Source organism: Myotis brandtii, unplaced genomic scaffold (genome assembly GCF_000412655.1).
Source record: "Myotis brandtii unplaced genomic scaffold, ASM41265v1 scaffold79, whole genome shotgun sequence".
Classification (NCBI taxonomy): domain Eukaryota; kingdom Metazoa; phylum Chordata; class Mammalia; order Chiroptera; family Vespertilionidae; genus Myotis; species Myotis brandtii.
The window spans coordinates 5,020,769-5,038,192 of NW_005371173.1; the positions used below are offsets into that span (position 1 = coordinate 5,020,769).

General features: G+C 38.3%; 1 protein-coding gene across 1 annotated transcript in view; it reads right to left on the reverse strand.

Annotated features, from left to right (window-relative positions):
* The window catches only part of FARSB (phenylalanyl-tRNA synthetase, beta subunit), a 51,710-nt gene that overhangs the window by 10,327 nt on the left and 23,959 nt on the right, over nt 1-17,424 (reverse strand). The window contains exons 15-16 of the mRNA XM_005883488.2: nt 17,113-17,230; nt 4,578-4,733 (exon numbers count right to left, since the gene is read on the reverse strand). Of these exons, the coding sequence (XP_005883550.1) occupies nt 4,578-4,733; nt 17,113-17,230 (274 nt within the window). The remainder of the gene's footprint in view (nt 1-4,577; nt 4,734-17,112; nt 17,231-17,424) is intronic.

Below are 17,424 nucleotides of genomic sequence, written 5' to 3' on the forward strand. Positions count from 1 at the left end.
GTGTCCCTCCACCCGTTGAACTGGTCACCAAGATTCGCACTGACCACCAGGTGCAGATGCTCAATGCAGGAGCTGCCGAGCTGCAGTGACTTGGCAGCAGCAGTTCTCAGGTGACACACCCTGAAACCAGAGAGGAGGGAGCCCGATTCCTCGCAGGGCATGTTATTCCACCTTTGGCCGTGGGTTATGTTGTTGCTGGGGGGTGTCCGCCCTGAATCTGGTTTACTGAACATTGGTTTGTGTTCCACACCCTGTATGACAGCAACTTTGCAGAGTGCCCTCTCGCACTCCAGGACCCCTCGGGGGATGTCAGAGAGCTGGTTTCAGCCCAATCCCCACAGGCCAGGCCGAGGGACCTCACCTGCTGGAGGGACCCCATTCACTCCGCAGACATCAGGGACGGACCATGGCAGATTGGCTCCAGGGTGTGTCTGGTCCATCTCTCCCAGTCCTGCCCCGCCCCGCCGGCCACCTTCTAATTAATTTCCTTCCAATGTGCATGAATCCATGCACCAGGTCACTAGTGTTAAATAAGAACCAAAGTATACCACCCGCAAAGAGGGTGAACATGAGTCATGAGAACTTTGCCTTGTACATTTAAGAAAAAGTGGGCAAGAGAAACAAACATACTCAAAAACAATACAGAGCTAAATGACTCATGTGATAACTGCAGAAGCCATAATTTATAAACATTGTGCCTGTGTTACAGGGCTGTGTCCACTGTGTACTGATTACTGCTAATGAGTTTCATATTGCTGTCTTTTAATCCCATCTTTGAATGTATTTGAAATCTCTCAAACACACAAAAATAGGGAACCAGAGGAATAAGGCCAGGAAGCTTAAAAACTTTCAAACCTTTTTCTTTTACGAGTAAACCTGGTGCCTTAACAGAATAATGTCTTTGTTGGTGATAACTAAATGTGGATATGTCATGCAGATCCCCTTTAGTCTAGTCCAGAACGTTTTCTGTAAATCAAATCATAAATGGAACACCTTTACTTCAACAAGGTGTCAGCACATATTCCCAAGCTCATATTACATTAAAAACCAGGGAAACATCACAATTTCACCCGAAGTTTTTAGCATCTGAAATCTTTCACAGGTGTCCTGAGAGAGGAAAAAGGTCACGACCTACAGGTCATGTCAATAATCATTAGGTGTTACTGTAACAGAAGGTATCTGAATAGCTGCTGTGGGTACATATGGTGCAGGATTATGTGCACATTACTTACAAGGTTACTTTTCATTTCACAAAATGAATTCTGAGCAGCATGAAAACTAGAATTGAGAGATCTTGTCTCAGGTTAATTTGAAGTTTTCTGTAGAATTGTATATAAACAAAACTGAAATAGGTAACAAATTAAAGGGGAAAAATACACCCGCAAGTCACTGCAGCCAATCCCACACAAAGCCCACTGCCTTCTGTAAGAAATGGCTTTTGCCACTGATTTTCCCAGGAACCACATAACTGTTCTAAAAACAAAAATGTGGAGAATTTTCCCTGCCCAGACGTGGTTTTTGAAAGGATAAATGCATTTTAACATACATAATTTAGCTTGCAACAAGCCACAAAAACAAAAGGGAAGAAGCCTGGAAAAGAACACATACATATGCTCTAAGAATCTGATCTAGTGCCACTAAAACATTCTGAGCTGACACTTGTGAGACCTTCAAGATGCTCTAGAATCTGCTAAAAAGTTAAAGGTTCTTCTTTCTTTGTTTCCACTCAACAACTGACCTTATTCTATCATTAACTCAGAATATCTCACTTTTAATTGCAGGGGGCTCAGCAAATGAAAACTATGTAAAGCTAAGCGAGCACAGCAGAGGCTCTGCATGCTGCACAGCACTGCCACCTGCATAATAAAATAAGCAAGGTCACACGCCAATGTCAACAGAACTCCTCAGGATCAATGTGATGATCAATCAAAGGAGTTTCCAGATTTCTCTCATAATGAGCAGGGCTAAGTTCCTCAGGGGGAATCAAGTTCCACTCTACTCATCCCTACCTCCAAACAAAACCGTACAAAGGGAAACGGGTGGTCTGCATTAGAAGGACAGAAAGAAAGGAGGTATAACTGCCAGTTGATTGACATTAGCAGGAATCTCTGGTGAACAGACTTAGCTCAATTATAACTGCAAAGTCACCAGGGATTTTTAATTATTAAAAGGTAAACCATATGCCAGAGTAACAGAAGACAACTCAGTAATCAAGACTGGCAGGACACAGTCGTTCTTAATCTCTTTCTACTCTACTTTTTGATACTTAGAAGATCTTTTCTTAGCAGGAAAAAACTACATACAAAATATAAATTTGAAATAATGATTTGGCTAAACACACCCCAGCAACCAAATCTTTGTGTTTACAAATTTTGCTCAAGACATATATGATATATATGTATATGTACATATATATATATATATATATATGTATGTATATATATATATGGTTCATATGCATATGAAATTTTAGATGAAGAACTAATACTGATTCATTTTAAAAAGCCACGTCTTTAGGTCTTAATTTCTTTAACCATAAAAAGATAATCAGCCGAACCGGTTTGGCTCAGTGGATAGAGCGTCGGCCTGCGGACTCAGGGGTCCCAGGTTCGATTCCGGTCAAGGGCATGTACCTTGGTTGCGGGCACATCCCCACTGGGGGGCATGCAGGAGGCAGCTGATCGATCTCTCTCATCGATGTTTCTGGCTCTCTATCCCTCTCCCTTCTTCTCTGTAAAAAATCAATAAAATATATTTAAAACAATATTATTCTAAAAAAAAAAAGATGATCGCATTTATATAATCATATTTGTCATTAGATAAATTTAAACTTAGAAATCCCTATGAGAAATGAGGAACTATTAATTATAATGACACTGATTGTTTTTGGCTTGATGGCTCTTACAGAAAGCATACTGAGAAAAATGATGTGGCCAGTGCTGGTGATACTGAAAGAAAGTACCTTTTCTCAAAGAAAGCCAGTTAGATATACCGAAATATGTACTAGTCCAGGCTACACAAGTATAAAGAAGTTGTACCAAAGCTTCTCAAATTCATAAATCTTGGACATCTCATAGACATAAAAACTTTAAAACATTACAATATTATGAGAGTCAAAGTGAATTCCAAAGGAAACAAAACTTGACTCTGTCCTCATATGTAATTAAAAACCTTAGTAACAACTTGGCCTAACAAACTGAACAGAAAGATCTACAAACACCTCAGGTCCTACATGTGTGACCCAGCCCAACTCATTTAACTTGCTTTGCTTTGGTTCCTTCACTTGTCAACCCAGGAAATTGGATTTGATGAACCCCAAGATTTAGTGCTAACACTAGAATTCTATAAGCATAACACAACTTCATTGCTATTTCTAATGAGAGATGTGGTAGAAAACAATATTTAACTTCTCAACTGTAATTATTAGAAACAGACAACCCCACAACCTTAACATAAAAGGGCCCATATATTTCCGGCTTATTACATTTTCAAAGAAGTCTCAAAAAAAAAAAAACAACACACACACACACATTAAAACAAACCAACAACAAAAATCTCAGAGGAAAAAATAAAAATAAAAAATCTCAGAGGACTAAGACAAATAAATCTAAGGGAAAAACAAAACCAAGTACCTGCTAAATAGCACTTTTAAAAAATGAATGCTTTGTTAAAAATTTAAGAAGCCAAATATAGTTATAAAAAATTATCAGGTAAAACAGTAGAAACCAGTAGTAAAATATTTGTTTCCAGTTGTTTCTGGATCTCTTGCCGAACAAAATAAACTCAGATTCAGCTATACATGAGAAGCAAAAAAATTTCAGAAGTCCTTGGACAATCGGAAACTAGCACATTAGGAAGTATTCACACCCCATTCGGTTAGGCAGTGGTCGGCAAACTGTGGCTCGCGAGCCACATGCGGCTCTTTGGCCCCTTGAGTGTGGCTCTTCCTAAGCCTTAGGAGTACCCTAATTACGTTAATAACAATGTACCTACCTATATAGTTTAAGTTTAAAAAATTTGGCTCTCAAAAGAAATTTCTATCGTTGTACTGTTGATATTTGGCTCTGTTGACTAATGAGTTTGCCGACCACTGGCCTAATCTAAACTCTCCAGCAGATTTTACTCTGCTTGGGCTTTTATGCAGGATTCCCACCTTTCCTCGGTCAACTTTATGATTTGATTAACATACATGAAGTCTTTCAGAATAACTTTTGAGGGTTTTGTTTTTGTTTTTTTGCCTTAAAGGCCTTAGACAGGTGTCGTTGAGTACAAATCAGCAGTTTAGATTCTCTCAGCTTCCAGTTTGGTCTTCTGGGTTCACTATGGTGCTGGTGCTTAACAGTGCCAATAACTAAGAGTTACTCACACTCAGCTGGAATGAAAGTACACTGCGCAGCACAAGAGCTCTGAAAAGCATTTTCTTTAAATGTAGGTAGAAAAGAGTATTTTCTAGAAAATACTAACAAATAATTGAAATGAGGCTCTATCTCCCCCCAAATAAAAAAAAAAACTATCAAAACTAGGGCACGGCCACTTCATTACGTTATCACAAACTACATTCAGCCGATCTGTCCTACCTTCTGATGCTTTGATCACATATCCCCTCTTCTTTTCACCGGGAGGCACATCAAGCAGCTGCATAATTCTGTCCAGTAGCCCGTGGATTATCTCAAAACCAGGATTCTTGCTATAATAAACAGCACAAAGGTGCCTGTAGTTTCTTGCACCTACATCTGAAAAAATAAAAGAATTAGTAACAAGGTCACATTGACCATTACTTAAGAATCTGATTTACACCAACACAAACTTGGGCAGCAAACAGAAAAGAAAACCCATTAGTAAATACACTGACAACCATTCAACGTCAAATGCAAAATAATATGGTTTTCAACCATCAAATTCCCTGAGGTGTTTTGATTTGGGGAAGTATAAGAAACCTTGAATGTTGGCCCAGGAATAATAAGGCTCCACAGTGGTATAAACTGGTAAAACTCTTTGTAAACAATTTAGCAACAAACTTAAGAGCCTTAAAACTTCATCATCTTTTATTCACAATACTATACAAAGTAAATAATCCTAAACACAAGAAAAGGCTTCATGTTGAAAGATATTTCTGCACAAAGCATTATTTCCAGTAGTGAAACTAGAAACCACTAAATTGGGGAATGGCTACATAAAATAGTACAATCATTCATCAGAATACTATGGCTAAAAAGCATCCTTATTAAGATGTATAATACAGCTAGAAATAGTAAATGAAATAGTAAATAAAAGGGAAAAATATACAATAGGTTCAAAAACTATGAAGCAAAGAAGGGAATCTGTCACAAAAGTTAGGACAGTGATTACTGTAGGTAAAGGGAAAGTGATATGATGGGGAGGGTCTTAAAGAAGCTTAAGATAGTGGCAATATTCCATTTCTTATGTTGGATGGCTACACTAGCGTTTGCTTGATAATAATCTTTTTGAACTATATGTTATATATACTTTTTACAATTAAAACAGGAAAAAAAGCAATAAATGAAGAATTACAACTATGTAAATATAACCATAAGCCAGAAAACTCCATGCACAGGAAAAAGATAAAACAAATGCACTTACGTGTTAACAGAGGTTATGTTTGCGCAGAGATAATTTTTTCAAGTTTCATCTATTTTTCCATATTTTCCTTGATTAGTATATGTTATTCTACTTTGAAATACTGATCTTAAAAGTGGTTATATTTTCAAAAAGGTAATATCGTTTACTTGCAACAGTCCAAATGAACCCTGATGGGTAATTGGATACCTAATTGTGGTTCATCCATACAATGGAATACTACTCATCAAGAAAAAGGAACAAACCTATTGATAGAGTTGACAATTTAGATTAATCTCAAGGGTGCTATGCTGAATGAAAGAGGTCAGTCTCAAAAGGCTACATATAACATGAGTCTATTTGATTTTTGTTGTTTGTGTTTTTTGTGTGAATCCTCACCCAAGGATATTTTTTCCATTGATTTTTGAAGAGTGGAAGGGAGGAGGGAGGGAGGGAGGGAGGAAGGGAAAGAGAGAGGGAGAGGGAGAGGGAGAGGAGGAGAGGGAGAGAGGGAGAGAGGGAGAGAGAGAGAGAGAGAGAGAGAGAGAGAGAAAGAGAAACATGGGTGTGATAGAGAAATTGATTGGTTGCTTCCTGCACTCGATAGAGGCCGGGATCAAGCCTGCAACTGAGGTCCATGCCCTTGACCAGAATCGAACCCGAAACCTTTTAATCTGGGGGCTGACGATCTAATCACTGAGCAAAACCGGCTAGGGCAACATGAGTCTATTTGTATGATATTCTGGAAAAGGTAAAATTATAGCAACCAATAAGAGGTAGTGTCTGCCTGAGGTTAGATATGGAGGAAAAAATTTGAGTATAATAGAAAACATGAAGGGTTTTCGGGGTGATAGAACTGTTTTAAATCTTGTAGTGATGGTTACAAAAATATAGACCCATATTAAAACTTTATTTTTTTTAAAGAAGCGTATAGCATATAAAGGTAGACTCAAATTCAATGGTGATCATTTACTTTATAATGGGTATATACACTTGTGGCCCTTTAATTAATTCTAGAGGAAACCACAACTCTAACACAGATACTGAATGAATGTTAGCTTCATTTTGCTTTTCAAATTAGGAAAAGAGAAAACTAATGTCTATCAGGGAACAAACTGAAAATAAAAAAGCTGCTTTAAATTAACACTTGAGGCCTGGTGCACAGATTCGTGCACTGCTGGGGTCCCTTGGCCTGCCTGCGGGGATCCGGTCAAAACCGGCTCTCCAACATCCCCTGAGGGGTCACAGATTGCTAGAGGGTGGTTCGCGGGTGATGCACCCCAGAATCGGGCTCCCTCCTCTCTGGTTCCGGTTGCATCACCCAAAAACCGCAGCTGCCAAATCACCGCAGCTCGGTAGCTCCTGCGTTGAGCGTCTGCCCCTGGTGGTCAGTGTGCGCCATAGCTACCGGCCAGTGGGCTGGTCGCTTAGGCTTTTATATATAAGATGTATTGAGCAAAAGTTCTTCCACAGATTTATTCTGAGAAGGAAAAATTCTGAGACATCCTAAATTAAATTATAATAGGCTGTAGGGTGCAAGGAAGAGACAAGAAGGGGTTGATCAGTTAACAGCAGGAGGGCCAGAACCAACAAATGACTGCTTACATTCCTGAATGTATGCTGAAACTGCATTAACTTTCAGGTGGCAATTTCCTCAATTATCTAGAAAGAATAGCCGATCACCAAAAGACACCTCCAGAAGGCACTGCATCCTGGTTACACACACACTTTCCAGACTGCTGCCCACAACCAATCCAAAACATCAAGTATTTGCTGTGGACTGTGCACCTATCGCAGAACTATCCCCCACTTCTCCTTTTCCAGCCCCCCTTATCTATAGTCAATGTAAATTCTTTCAAAACAACTTACATCTTTCTTTTCCAAACTCATTGTATAAAAGAGACCTGTAAGCCCAGGACCATGGACATGGTGTCTTCTCCATCCAGCCCTGCTACTGGTGGCTCAGACTGCATGCCCAGGAGCTGGTCCTTTCTCTGGGTAGCATGTAGCTCAACAAAATCTTTCTTTAAGAAACACTTTAACCTCGAAGGTTTTTGATTAACAATTCCCATTGCATAATTGACACAAAATACTGAATACCTTTTACCTTCCAGATGTCCAAATAAAATGGGTATTTTAAGACACTGTTCTCACCTACTAAAGCAATTTATATAAAAGTGAGCACATAAATGGGGTAAAAAGAAAATAGAAACTAATGTTAACTATCTACCTGTCTATCAATGTATCTATAATCTTATTTAATTTTCAAGACAATCATGTAAGCTAGGTTTTATTTGCCCTATAAAATAGGATGGAGAAACACAAGTTCAGAAAGATTTTGCACAAAGCCAAGCCAACTGGCTGGAGCTAACTATATTTAATTACATAGCTAATAAATGACAAAACCAGGATTTGACCAGAATCATCTGACTCTAAACCCATGGTCTTTCCATGATACAGTGGCAATCTCTAATGGATTTGAATGACAACAATATAAGGGCAAACTTATATATGGTTATATATTTACCTAATATAGTCAAAGATATCCATTCCTGAAATGCTTTTTATATGACAAACAGATGTTTGTTCTAACGTTTTCTAAGAATTCTAGGTAAGTAACTGGAGTAAATTATTTTTAGAAGTTAGTTAACTAAAGTTTATAGCTATCAACAATACTGTCACTCATGGAAAGTGTATTCTAAGTTAAACACTGATTGACCACATGGAGAAATAACTGTTCTTGCCATGTAACATTTCTCAGTACCTATCATGGTCAAGGCACTCTTCTGTAGGTATCCCTGGAGGATAACAGTCAGAGTCAGCACAGGGCCTGCACAAACTAAACCCTAACAGTCATTTTCTGAATAAATGAATAAAACCTGGAAAGGAAGGTAAGCACATACAAGTAACTATTTAACAAGGCCAAGACCAGACAACTGGCCACATTCTATGTCAGCACAAGAGTCAGCGGATGCAGGAAAGTGAGTACTCTCTCTATCATTTCCATTTGCAAAGATAAAGACATTTGGTATCTAAAAGCTTTACTTGAAGGTGTAAGAATACAGATTAATATTAAAATCAGGCAGCTATAAAACCTCAATAAACCAACCATGTGCATAAACTGAGGGGCCTGATTCCTCTGTAGGAAATTTCAATCTCTCCCTCCCTCCCTCTTTCCCTCTCCCTCTTTCCATTCCGCTCTCCATTCTGAAGGGGGAAATAATGAAACGAAACAGAACTAAATTATCCCTTTCATAACACTGAGTTGCTCCTGGGCATCTCTTGCCATGTGGTACCCATTTGTTGGTGTCACATGCTTCCACTTGAACACACAGACACGTATTGAAACTACTTTGTTGTTCCATTTTACTGTGAGAGAACAGCCCAACAGTAATGCCACCACTCAGAGAGCTTAGCAACATAAACTGGAAGCTTTGTTTTAGTAACCTTTGCCTTGGGATACTTCTTTCCTGATCTTCAAATTATGTAAAACTTACCTAAAGAGGAACAACATCTGGTTTAAAGAATTAGAATATTAAAAAAAACAAATTAAGTGATTTTGATGGTCAGAATAATAAAACTATAATAAAAAATACAGGACTTTAAAAAAATTATACTCCAAGAAAAGTTTCAGGGTGTTTATAGAACACACATTACACACACACACACACACACACACACACACACATACTAATGAATTATAGATTTTTTAGATTCAACTTTGCAATATTTTTAAGATAGGCCACTAACTTTTAGGGCATTTTACTTATTAACCCACCATAAGAATTAAATTAAACTCTTTATTTAGGCAGCCCCTCCCAACTCCCACCAATGACTGGCTGGTTTTCCACATTTCCTAAGAACCCCCACTCCCTCTAGACTGGCTTCCTCACATCTTGCTAAGATAGTCCTACTGCGGCTGAACTGAAAAAAGAGAACAATAACCACATACCCCATTCCTCCCACTCCTCCCTGGAGAACTGTGAGGTGTGGTACACTCCCCATTTCCTAGGATTCTGCACCCAGGGACCATGCTACATCACAGAGCTCACTGACTGCATGCCACAAAACAAGAACCATTTAAATTTCATGCCAAAATTAGGGTTTGTTGCAAATGACTCAGTTCTTTATAACTGACTCAGTTCTTTATAACTCAGCTAACAGACCTCTTGTGTCATGCCATCAAACAATTCTGCTTTTTAGACGGGTCTGCCAAGTGTGTCAGCCTAAATTACCAATGTATTTCACAGACTTCAAAGTACTGCCTGGAGAGGCTGATCTACCCACCCAGAGGAGGGGCGGCGGGCTACGCTTCTGTAAGCTGAAAGATCATGCCAAATTATTTCTTTTTAAAGAGAAAGGAAAAAAGAATGGTAGAAGATGTCCCTTATTAGATGACTACTGCATACAACTCAAATATTTAGAATAGGCTCTTGCTTGGTGTAGATCCTCCTTCACAAAAGTACCAACGATTAAGAGCAAATCAGGGGTGTTAGGTTATGTTACCATCTATGGCACAGACTGGAAAAGGGCAGTCTTCAACCTTTCCATCTTTACTTCCACATTCACCCAGAAGCCCAAATACAGATGTCCAGAGAAAGCCTGCTGGAAAATCAAAAAGGCTTCCAGGGTAATCACTGGCTTGTACTGAGCTTGAGATTAATAGTTTGGCCAAGCTCAGAAAATAAAACAAAGCACCTTGATTTTTAGTCTTTTCCATCCAATAAATTGCTTTAATATTGGTCCCCAAGAGATTGGAGTTTATACATTATCTCCTGAAAATTTTCAGTGTAGTATTAAATGATTCACAAAAGCTAAAAGAATCTCCTGAAGACATATACCTTAAAAAATTACACCTAAAATGAAAAAACAGGACTGCAAATTTGTAAAAAACCTTTTTGGAAAAAAAGTTGACAAGATAGCAAACATTTAACAGGCATACCTATGGACCGACCAATTCTATTTCTAAAAATTTTTAGAAGTACATATTTTAGCAAAACCCTGGTAACAATCTAAATATTCATCAACAGTCTGAGTAAATAAATTATAGCATATCCACACAATGGAATACTGTGCAGCCATTAAAAAGAATGAGATGAACAGAATGTGTCCACAGGAAAAAACTGGACAGGTAAAGCATAATTCCACTGGTATGAACTCAAGAGTATTTATCCACATATAGACTATATATAGAAATGTGTAACATGACTGCACGTGCATAGAAAATGTCTGGCAACTAATTCTAAGAGTAGGATTACAGAGAAGCTGGATATGTGTTTGTTTGTTTTAAATACCAAGATAATAGAATTACTTTTAAGTTAGAAATATATATTAATAAAAGTTCTTAAGGATATTACAAATATTTTCAATTTTAAAAACAAACATAATAAAAAATAACTTTCCTTAAAACATACCTATATTATAGCACCAAAATACAGATTTCATTTTTAAATAATGCTGAAAGCCAAGAAACAAATGTGAGGAAAACCTATGATCTTCTCAATGCATGAAGGAAAAAGTTGTATCCTTGTGGGTTGGCTTTTATTTAGTTAACATAAACCTGGAATGGATTTTTATCTATTAAAAAATATGCAATGCATGACAGAGCACATTATACTCACGTTAGCAGATCTTAACTATGTAGTGCCAAACATACTAAAATAACTGTCTCTATTAAAAATGATGTTATTTACACAATTAAGATGCATATATATATGAATAATGCTACTTCAAATATTGTTAATGTCAATGTACCTTACACCCATATTTTTTAAATTATTAATTGGGAAATTCTACATGCCAAAAATATGAAGTAGTAAAATTAAATTAATCCAGACTGATGACATAAGCTCTCTTCAGATAACCACATTCCACATGTGGATGCTAGATAATCTTCCATTATTTGATGGCTGCAGAATTAATGGACAATTCTCAGAGATGAAGTATTTCACAAGCTCATAATTATAACACTTTTATTGAGCTCTTTATGAAGCAAAGAGTTACAGAAAAAACTATAAAGATCTGGACCCTATATTTTAGTAGATTACACAGTATAAGACAGATTCATGAATGGTAAAAGCCAAGAACAAATTGAAAGAACAACCCAAATCATAAAAGAACAGTGAATTAGTTATGTTCCCTGTAGCCATGGTGGCCCAGAGAGGAGAAAGGAACAAGAATCTTAAATATATATTGTGACTAAAGTTTAAAAAGTAAATTCTGGGGCTCATATCAAACTAGTCAAGGTAAGAAGTAGATCATTCTCTGATTTAGAAAATCAGCTTCAGGGAGAACATGAAATTTTAGAAGCTATTTAAACAGGGACGTGGGAAGCAGAGGAAATGCAGCTTGTCCAGGGCTGCAGCAATGCTCTGGAGACAGGACCGGTCTGAGCAGGAAGTGAAGGCTTGGAGTAGGGGTGCCTGCTAAGGCAAGTGAGGGAACCTCGGCCCTTTGAGTGGTCAAGGGCCTCTAACCTATTCCATCTACTAGGATAATTAACACCCCAAATTCTTTAAATGCAGTAGTTGAAACTAAAGTGCATGGCAATTTGATTATCAGGCTTCTCCACAGATATATGTCAAATTGACAAGATGGCTGTTTAGTGCTAACTCTACATCACCCTCTGTATGTTACAAAGCTGTCATCTTTCTTAGGCTGTGGCTCCTTTTAAACTTAAATTCAACCCAGCGATGCATTTTTTCCTGCCCTTTCAGTGAGCTTCTAGGCATACTGGCAGTTTCAGAGACCATCATGGAATAAACTGTGATGGTAGATATATATATACACACACACACACACACACACACACACACACACACACACACACATATATATATATATTATTGATTTCAGAGAGGAAGGGAGAGGGAGAGAGAGAAACATCAATGATGAGAGAGTATCATTGATCGGCTGCCTCCTGCACACCCCCTACTGGGGATCGAGCCTGCAACCCAGGCATGTGCCCTTGACCGGACTCGAACCTGGGACCCTTCAGTCCACAGGCTGACGCTCTATCCACTTAGCCAAACCAGCTAGGGCTGTGATGGTAGATTTCAATCTGCATTTAATAAAATGCCAGAATGTTGGCTTTGCAAAATAGAGTTCCTTTTCTGAGCATAAAGATTAGCAGTTCACAATCAGGTCCTCTGTTCCTCTAAAGTAGTTTTTTACTATTTTGTTTACAGTTTAGTTAGCCTTGACACCGAACAGAAAAAACAAAAGTATTAACAACTGGAACCAATCAATAACTCACACAGCAGCCTGATTTGATAGCTTCAGGGCTGCCTCAACTGATTTCCCCTTTATAAAGCTAAAAATTTACCCCTCAGCAGTCTGCATTAACTTCTCATTCCAAAGATACATGTCACTCTGCCCAACCAAAGGGATGTCTAATTTTTTTAAATGTTGCAGCAACTTCGGATCTTAAGACTCAATAAATGCAGTGGTTGGCTCAGCCTCAAAGAACTGGAATGTGTCTGAGTCTGAGGGGAAGTCTTAATACTTGAGCAGTGCGCCTGACTCAGCCATAAATGGGCAGCCAGCCTGCATCACAACATGACAGTCAGTCAAAAAGTCCACTTCAGCACAGGAAACTGGCCAATGAGGTCAAGCATGAAAATGGGGCTAGTAGCCTTCCATTTACTCTTACAGAAATGCAGGCCAGGCAAACCTGTGGGAGGCACTGAAATCCAGTACAGATTCCTTTTTCATTTCCATCTGGGAAGATATGCTTGCCTACACACGCTGACGTGAGGCTGGTAATGTTGGGTATTTCCTAAATCTTACCAAACAAGTTAGTCACTTCCTTGTCTGTGCCATCAGGGCACCTTGCACATTCCCTCCAAGCACTATCTATCTAAACATCTGTTCCCTGCTCTATCTTTCTCAAGACTGGCAACTCTGCCTCCTATTTTCTGAGCAGTCCCTAGCAATGAGTGATGAATGAGACTGCCTTGCTCACTCTTACCACATATTTCTGTCCCTTTGAATCACTAGTTTGGGTTTGCCCTCATGAAAATTTGAGACACTTTCATATTAACTGGAAACCTCTTTTATCATTTCACTTTTGATGGACTAGATTTTTTTTCTTCAAAATAGTTTTTTCTTTAGGAGGAAATGGCTAATGTAAATCCAACAGAGAAATGCTTACTGATTTGAAAGATAGTAAAAACATATGTGCTCAATTCACTAAAAAGAAGTGAGTGATAAATTACTGAAAAAACAAGATTCTTATTTTTCTTAAGTAAATCCCCACATTAGTACATTTTGGTTTTCTTACCCCACCCCACCCCCCAAAAAAGTGCACAACAGAAGAAAAACCAATTAAGCAAAAGTTAGGATAAAAATGAGCCCCAAGTGCACAGCAAGGTGACATTAATCCTTGAATGGCCAGTCAAGGTTTTCACATCATTCTCACAGAAACTGACCAAACTGGGAAGCTAGGTATCTGGCGTTGGGGGTTGCTAATACAGTGATGGCGAACCTTTTGAGCTCAGCGTGTCAGCATTTTGAAAAACCCTAACTTAACTCTGGTGCCGTGTCACATACAGAAATTTTTTATATTTGCAACCATAGTAAAACAAAGATTTATATTTTTGATATTTATTTTATATATTTAAATGCCATTTAACAAAGAAAAATCAACCAAAAAAATGAGTTCGCGTGTCACCTCTGACACGCGTGTCATAGGTTCACCATCACTGCCCTAATAGTAAAAGCAGACATCAAAAGTGCTTATTATGTGGCTGAAATTTTTCCTGTAATCCTTATAACGCATCTATGAAGTAAATGCTGTCATTATCCCCATGGAACAGATGAGGAAACTACGGCAGAGAGAGATTAAATAAATTGTCCAAAGGTAATAGCTGTTGAGTGGCAGAACCATGACTGAAACCTGGGCTGCACTCTCTTCCGAACCGCAGCACTGGCTGCCTCACCTAGAGAGTCGTCTGTGTGCACCAGATGACAAGTAGGGAACCCACAAGTACATATTTAAAATAATCCATCAGAAAAGCTACTTTTGTTCTAAAATAAAATCCAGGCCTACCTAAAGAGGAAGCACACTCAAAATAAATGAAAGCAAACCTATGTTTTCAAGATGGTAAACTTACCAAGCAGATGTACCTCCTCTCATTCCTCAAATCCTAGTGATATGATAGAAATTTTTAAAGAGAATAAACCATAATGGCGCAAGACAACAGGCAGAAGTAACTATCAGATGGAAATGGCTGGATGGAGAAAACAGAGCAGAATAATCACAACTGAAAACAGGAATGAAAGAGGTCTGCTACAGAGATGAGAATTATTCCTCCTAATGAAATCAAGTGCAGCAGAAATGCACATCTTTGAGTTAAAAAGCATATGGACTGGCTTCTGCCTACAGCACTAGTACCTAAGACCATCTCTCTCAATAGGAGAGGTAATCTCCAAGCCTGGGCCTTGGGGCAGAGTGGAGTCTATGTCTAGGCCTTCCCAAGAAACACAGAAGGAAAAATCAGTAAATGCACCTCTACCCAGGCTGTAACACTGTGAGTGCCCCCATGTGCTCCTTGCCAACAGCAAAACCCTCCTGTGACAATTGTGAGGATCCCAGCCTGCTCCTCACCCTCACCCTCACCCTCCAGACTCTGAGCAGCTTGCTTGTGAGCATGCCCAGCTCTGCACAGCCCTATAGGGAGCCCTTACAATTAGGGAAGAGGCCTACTGCTAAAATAGAATTCCAATACTTTTGAGGAAACCTAGTGTAATTAACCCAATTCTCTATTTATAAATATGTTTGAATCACCAAGGATCAAAACAATGTAAAACTCAAAGAACTAAGATGAAAGAAAACAAGTCAAAGTTAACAGAAAAATTTGACATTGGAATTACAACACATTCTTAGTTAGTTGTACCAATGGAGGACTTGAAGCACAAGAACCCTTACAACTATTTAGAGCCAGCACTGAAAATGGTTTCAGATTTCTATTATAGCAGATTTATTACCCAAAGAACACTCTCCATAGGCTGATATTTAAATGAATGTTTATTCTCTAAGGATATATGCACTGAGATAAAAATCCTAACCCTAGCTCTAAGGGCAATATTTATGAAGGCTAGAAAAAATTTTTGTCCCTTCTACTTCAAAGAGCTGGTGTAACAATCAAAAGAGAAAAACGTATGCTTAAAAATTATTTTGGCCCTAGCTGGTTTGGCTCAGTGGATAGAGCATTGGCCTGAGGACTAAAGGGTCCCAAGGCTCGATTCCGGTCAGGGGCACATGCCCGGGTTGCGGGTTCCAGGAGGTGTGCAGGAGGCAGCCGATCAATGATTCTCTCTCATCATTAATGTTTCTATCACTCCTTTCCTCTCTGAAATCAATAAATATATATACATATATATATTTTAAAAAATTTGTTTTGGAAAGTAAAAGGCACCACACAAATACGAGGTGATGCTGTTGACTGAAAACAGGCTGCATACTGGGGAGCAGATGGCACCAGCTTTGGCTGAAAAGTTTGCTATGGACGGTCCACATACAGGAGGTCGAGAAAAAGGACTCTGCTTTTGTTAACTGATTGAAAAGAACACATTCTGAGGCCTGTAGTCTGGAGAAGACTCACTGAATAAACACTGCCAGGACTTGAACTATTAATTTTAGGGAACTAAGGAAAAACGCCAGCAATTTAGTCATTTGAGGGCACTGCTCACCAAGAGATGACCTCATATATAGCTCCAAACAGTCAGACTCATATAAGTTTGTAGACACAGAAGTTTGAATGAGACATAGGAAGCTTGAATAAGAGCCTTCCTTAGCAATCAGGTGTAGGTACTTACTAAATATATATTTATTAAATAACCACCCCATTCCAAATGTTGAACCAAGCAATTTGCTGCACTCAAAAGCGACAAAAACTGGTAAACACATCCACAGTCACTAACTGGCAAACGGTCACTAGTGGTGGTGAATAGTCACTGCTAAACCAAAATGACAAGAAATCAAGCACCTTAAATCATATGATACAAGAAAAAAAGAAAAATTCCACAGTGCTTTTCAAGTTGAGGTTTTAATAGGGCTCTTCCAAAATGTTATTAAATTATTTGTTAAAATTGCTTTCTAGTAAAAGAAGTAAGCGATACAGTAACCAAATATCTGGACCATACTTGGACTGATTCAAATCAATCGTGAAAATTAAATTTATGTAACAATTCTGAAAATGTAAACACTATCTAGATATCTGATAATAACATATGATAATTGCTATATAGGTTATTTTTAAAAGACAAAAATGGTAGTCCTTACCTTTTAGAAATAGATACTACAGTGTTTGCTGATGGATGAAATGATATGATGTCTAGGAATTACATTAAAATTATATGGAGAAGTGGGTTGGAGTATAAATGAAAAAAGCTTAGCCATGTGTTGATAATTGTTGAAGCTGGGTGTTGTATTCATGAGGGTAATTATACTATTTTCTCTACTTTTATATACAGTTGAAATTTTCCTAATAAAAAATGCTTTAAGTATACAAATGAAAGGTGGCTCATTCTTACCTCTGCTAGAATCTTTTATTACAATATCAGAGATTTCAAACAGTTTCAGAGGAAGAGGCATCTTCCGATTCGCTGCTATGGTCTTTAGGAGGCCAGGAAGAAGGGTAGTGCGCGCCACCTACAGGAGAAGATGCAAAATTGCACTGACCAAATAGGAACCAAACATACATACAGTACTTCCCTCTTATCCTCAGGAGATATGCTGCAAGAACTTCAGTGGATGCCTGAAACCACAGGTGTATGTACATACATACTATGATTTTTAAAATTAAAATCTTGAAGATTTTAAATATGTAAATTTTCATATCCTTC